This window comes from Micromesistius poutassou (assembly GCF_964030765.1).
Source record: "Micromesistius poutassou genome assembly, contig: SCAFFOLD_6564, whole genome shotgun sequence".
Taxonomy (NCBI): domain Eukaryota; kingdom Metazoa; phylum Chordata; class Actinopteri; order Gadiformes; family Gadidae; genus Micromesistius; species Micromesistius poutassou.
In genome coordinates this window covers 2,728-9,009 of record NW_028179938.1, presented here as the reverse complement: position 1 = coordinate 9,009, position 6,282 = coordinate 2,728, and the positions used below count along the sequence as shown (strand labels likewise).

At 51.9% G+C, this 6,282-nt stretch overlaps 1 protein-coding gene across 1 annotated transcript; it reads right to left on the bottom strand.

The window, feature by feature from the left end:
* Window positions 1-1,118: 1,118 nt before the first annotated feature.
* LOC311371274 (conserved oligomeric Golgi complex subunit 5-like) lies at window positions 1,119-6,282 on the bottom strand (the record flags this gene model as incomplete). The annotated part of the gene is made up of 6 exons (XM_084489434.1): window positions 6,214-6,282; window positions 5,295-5,434; window positions 4,695-4,752; window positions 3,990-4,044; window positions 3,827-3,896; window positions 1,119-1,388 (listed from the first exon to the last, which is right to left on the bottom strand). Coding segments are annotated over exons 1-6 (639 nt in total), but the record flags the coding sequence as incomplete, so codon positions are not given.

Here is a 6,282-nt window from a genome sequence, read left to right as displayed (position 1 = left end):
TTTCCGCTGCTGCCGCGACGACGGAAGGTCAGGCCGCCCTCGCCGGGGCCGTCCACCAGCCCTGCCAAGGAAGTCGGGGCACCCGGGAACACTTCATAACAACCCGTGTCCTTGGAGGAGAGGGGGTAGCTATTTACAGAATGCAGCTTTATGCTGCACACGTTTAGGGGCGTGAGGGTGATCTATAAAACACCTGCAGTGCACTGCACTGCGTTTCTGAGGAGGCGCGGTGGTGGTATAGGGTCGAGGTGGGACGGGGATATGTGGTGGAGTGGAGGTGTGGTGGAGTAAAGGTGGAGTTAAGGTGGAGGTGTGGTGGATTTAAGGCGGAGGTGGGGATGGAGGTAGGGTGGAGGTATAGGGTGGAGTTAGGGTGGAGGTGTGGTGGAGTTAAGGTGGAGGTGTGGTGGATTTAAGGCGGAGGTAGGGTGGAGGTATAGGGTGGAGTTAGGGGGGAGGTATAGGTTGGAGTTAAGGTGGAGGTGAAGGGTGGAGTTAGGGTGGAGGTGTGGTGAAGTTAGGGTGGAGGTTGGACGGAGTTAGGGGGGAGGTATAGGTTGGATTTAAGGTGGAGGTGTTGTGGAGGTGAAGGGTGGAGGTGTGGTGGATTTAAGGTGGTGTCTGGATGGAGGTAGGGGGCGGAGTTAGGTTGGAGGTGTGGTTGGAGGTATGCGGTTGAGGTAGGTGGAGTTAAGGAGGAGGTAGGGTGGAGCTGTGGTGGAGGAGATGGAGGTAGGTCGGAGATTTGGGTGGAATCAGGTGGAGTTTAGGTGGAGGTGGACGGTTGTCAGGTGGGTGGTGTCCGGGGCAGCGGGGCAGCACATTTGCCCCAATAATAAATACATAAACGGTAAAACATACCAGGGTGAACTTCTGGTGGCCGTGTTGTTGTCATGGCTACATGCTACGTGTGTAATTCGCCCGTTAATAACAAGTCATTGGTGTTATCTGTGGTAGAGCAGCAGCGTAGGAACATCACCCGTTCATTGACGGCGTCACGGTAGCTGTTGAATCTACCATCGTTTACATGTTTGTTCGTTATACCGAACAGATGCATTATTAACAGGGACCGACGTAACACGACTCGTGTTCACCAGACCTCAGGTTCATATTCATACCTCGGACCCCCACACAGCGGACCTGACCCGCGTGGCGCGCGGGGGGGGGGGGGAGCTCTGCGTGGAGACAGTGAGTTTGAGTCTCTGGTTCCTACCCAGTTCGTTAAGGCTCTGCGTGGAGACAGTGAGTTTGAGTCTCTGGTTCCTACCCAGTTCGTTGAGGCTCTGGGCCGCCTTGGTGATCTCCCGGCTGCCGGCCTGCAGCTGTACCTGGAGCCGCTTGCTGAGGAACAGGATGCGGATGATCCTCCGCAGCAGGTCACAGGCCACCTGGGGGGACACGGAGACACTCAGACCAGGACCAGCACTTAGATCAAGACCAGAGACACTCAGACCAGGACCAGGTCACAGGCCACCTGGGGGGACACGGAGACACTTAGACCAGGACCAGAAACACTGAGACCAGGACCAGCACTTAGACCAGGACCAGATCATCGGCCACCTGGGGGGGGACACGGAGGCACTCAGACCAGGACCAGAGACACTTAGACTAGGACCAGGGACACTTAGACCAGGACCAGAAACACTGAGACCAGGACCAGGTCACAGGCCACCTGGGGGGACACGGAGACACTTAGACCAGGACCAGCACTTAGACCCGGACCACAGACCCGGACCAGGGACACTCAGATCCGGACCAGAGACACTCAGACCATACCAGAGACATTCAGACCAGAGACACTCAGACCGTACCAGGGACACTCAGACCGGACCAGAGACACTCAGCCCGGACCAGGGACATTCAGACCAGAGACACTCAGCCCGGACCAGGGACATTCAGACCAGAGACACTCAGGCCCGGACCAGGGACATTCAGACCAGAGACACTCAGCTCGGACTAGGGACATTCAGACCAGAGACACTCAGGCCCGGACCAGGGACATTCAGACCAGAGACACTCAGGCCCGGACCAGGGACATTCAGACCAGAGACACTCAGGCCCGGACCAGGGACACTCAGACCGGTGACACTCAGCCCGGACCTGGGACATTCAGACCAGAGACACTCAGGCCCGGACCAGGGACATTCAGACCAGAGACACTCAGGCCCGGACCAGGGACACTCAGACCGGTGACACTCAGGCCCGGACCAGGGACATTCAGACCAGAGACACTCAGGCCCGGACCAGGGACACTCAGACCGGTGACACTCGACCACCGCTGCAGTCAAACGCTAATTCACTTTTCTCTCATCGATTCCAGTTGGACGAAGCCACAAACAATAATCCATGAATCCTATCAGTCTGATTATTCAACTGAAAAATAATAAACGTGTTATTATCACACTGTCGTTTCACATCCATCAGCGCTCCGGCCGAGAGCCCTTCACAGCACGTTGAACTCTCTAATGGCCGGAGGACGGGCTCGCCGCCCCTGACCAACGACACTGAAGTAACCGCTCCTGGATGTCGCTTGAAGCCTTTCAGATGTCCATTAAACGCTCAGTGAACAAACAGTAAATGGACTGCATTTATACCCTGCTTTTTCTAACCAGTGGCACCTCAAAGCACTTTTACAATATTGCCTTACATTCACCCATTCATGCACCCAGTCACACACCGACACCGGGGTCAACCACGCAAGGCGACAGCCAGCTCGTCAGGAGCAGGTAGGCTGAGGTGCCTTGCTCAGGGACACATCGAGGAGCCGGGGATTGAACTAGCAACCTTCCGGTTACCAGCCAACCCACTCTACATCTTGAGCCACATACGGCTCCTGGGATGGATGGATGACCAAAAGAGGTTCACTATATCACTATGGATCTACTCCATAACGGACTCCATAGTGTGTTAATTTGCCGCACTGCTTCACTGCTATGATGAACACTCAGTACACACTATAGAGTAGTTTAAAATAGACTCAACATGACAAACGCAGTGATTGGGGTTCACTTTGTAGAGCCTGATAGCGTCCGCCTCTTCTAGCGGTCACGATGAAGGGCTGACTCCCAGAGAGATGTAAAAATAACGGAGGATGGAATGGGAGCCACGGCAACTGTGTATCGCTTACATACTGATCATGTGATCGTCACTGATCAGCCTCACCCCGGGGGGGAGGAACAGACGGACCCTCTCTCATATCAAGAAAGGTCAGGTCACCTTAACACATGTTTCTGGTGCGTGACTCTTATTTTGCAAAGCCCGGTTGAACCAGTACACAGACAGACCCCCTGCTGGGTCACGTCATAACAATCACGGCTCAGATGTGACATTTGGAGCTCAGCCTGACCCCAGCCACACACACACACACACGCACGCACACAGACATACACACACACACGATACAGAATCATGCACCAACAGGCAATGCTAATAATGTTCCTGTTGAACCAGTATGAGCACATAACTTAGACCCCTCTCCTTACTGCAGTGCTGGTTTATATTACAGGCTCCATCCCCAAACACACACGGATGCTCGCCAGAGAACGCACACGTATGAGGACGCATATGCACACGGACGTGCACGCACACGGACAAGAACAAGCATGCACACACACACGGACGAGCGCGAACAGGCAGCAGCACCCACGCACACACACACACACACACACTGCACGCCTTCACCAGCCGACTGTAAATGGAGAGATCGCTCAGCACCAGATATCGAGTGTGTTATGAAACGATCACAAACTGACAGAATCCCAGTCCACCCAGTCCACAGCCCAGCACCCAGCCGGTACAGGCTGGAGCTCAAGGAGCTGGACCTCACCTGCAGTCTGGCGAGCTGGGTGGTCCGGGCCACAATCTTGTTGTAGGGGTCCACGATCTTAGACCGCATCCTGGGGTGGGAACAAGCACACGCTGTGATTGGCTGGCTGGAGCTTTATCGGGGTGTATTTATAGAGACCAGGGGCGTTGGGGGACGGACATACCTGTCAACGGCCCCTTGAAGAGCGTAGATCCTGGTCTGCATCATTTGGAGGACCCCTGATGAACAGTAACGGTAAATGGACTGCATTTATACTGCGCTTTTCCAACCCGTGGCCACTTAAAGCGCTTTACAATATCGCCTGACATTCACCCATTCATGCACACATTCACACACCGACAGGCGGAGTCAACCATGCAGGGCGACAGCCAGCTCATCGGGAGTGGTTAGGGTGAGGTGCCTCGCTCAGGGACACCTCGACACCCAGCTAGGAGGAGCCGGGGATCAAACTAGCAACCTTCCGGTTACCAGTCAACCCGCTCTACCTCCTGAGCCACAATGCGCTCCCAACAACAACACAAACGCTACTTCTTTTCTGAAGTTTTCTTCATCGTTATAGGACTTTGTAACTAAGTCAAACTCGTTGCCTGTTAGCCAACTGTTGCTCCGAACAAACCTTTGTCTGTCTTCTTCATTTGTAACATTTTATGTGTGGATTTCAATTTGAAATCCTATTTAGAGTGTTTTAGAAAAATAAGCCTACAGGAAGTAAACCTATTTTCAACTTGAAGAGATGCATGGCAAAACATGCATTTAATTAGCCTAATTAAATGGCATTTAAAGCCATTTAATTAGGCTTTAACACTAGTGCCATCTGGTGGTCAGTCAGGAGACATGCAGGTATCGTGAGACAGAGCAGGAGACTCACCCTCTAGTGACTCTATCCCAGGGGCCTGGGCCAGCAGGTCTTCATGCCTAGCAACCACCTGGCAACCGGGGCGGGAACATGGACACACGGCAGGAGATGAGATGGAGTCAGTAACAGTAGGACAAGATGGAGTCAGTAACAGTAGGACAAGATGGAGTCAGTAACAGGGTCATGATAGGACAAGATGGAGTCAGTAACAGGGTCATGATAGGACAAGATGGAGTCAGTAACAGGGTCATGATAGGACAAGATGGAGTCAGTAACAGCGTGATGGTAGGACAAGATGGAGTCAGTCGATTAATTTCAAATATACCACGATTACACTTTTAAATGCATACGTCTGCAAAGTGCTTTCCATATATGTGAGTGAGTGAGTGAGTGTGAGTGTGTGTGTGAGTGTGCGTACGTACCAGGCTGTGTGTGTGTGTGTGTGTCTGCATTTGTGTGTGCGTGCATACCAGGCTGTGTGTGTGTGCGTACCTTGCTGTGTGTGTGTGTGTGTGTGTGTGTGTGTGTGTGTGTGTGTGTGTGTGTGTGTGTGTGTGTGTGTGTGTGTGTGCGCGCGCGCGCGCGCGTGTGCGTGCATGTGTGTGCGTCTACCTGGCTGTGCAGCTCCCGGTCCAGCTGGCTGATGCCCTGAGCGAGTTTGGCCAGCTGCTCAGCGATGACCGCATGGTGGATGACCTGGGCCGTGTACGTCTTCACGTCAAAGCTCTCCGTCAGGAAGTCCACGTAGCACTCTGCGAACAGGGAGGTTCCGGGAATAAACCAACGTTCAACGCTTCAATGACGAGGAAGAATTCAGGAAACTGACTCTTGCTATTCCTTAGAAACCCAACAAGTAGGTGAACCTCCCTCGTCACCAAAACCCTAAGTACTGACTTCTAATGAGAGGACGGTGCACTGACGTTACACGCTCTAATCTACTGTGAAGAACTGGAACTGGGCCAGGGCCACTTTAGAGTTTATACCGTTTGTTCTGTTTGTCTATTTTGTTCTGTTTGCCCTTACTTGAGCATTTACTGTAGCATCGTTCTTTGTTTTCCTAAGCACTACTTTGTATTTGTATTGTACTGTACTATATCCTGTGTCATTCACTGCTGCTGTGCTGCTGTAACACAGGAATATCCCAGGAGATTAATAAAGTTGTTTCTATCTATCTATCTATCTATCTAGTCTACCAGTAAGTCCATTGCAGTGAAGAACGACGTTTTAACAACACATTTCTCATAGTGGAGCAGGTCTGTCCTCAACACTAGATGTATTCAGTAGCATTAGATGTATTCAGTACTAGATGTATTCAATACTAGATGTATTCAGTAGTAGTAGTAGTGTCCAGTCTCTCTTTACGGGGTAAAGAGAGACTAGACTGAGCCGCTGTCATCGACCACATCAGTATTATTATTATCATAAGTAGTACTACTAGTATTAATTAAACGGTCCAAACCACGTTCCGTTTGGACCGACAACACAGAACAGTTTCAAGCACGAAAGGAGAAGAAAAAAGGAACAGAATTACCATCTTTTAAAAGTGAATTCGTGGAAGATTCTCCTGTCGCCTCCATGTTGACGCTTCATCCCCGTGACG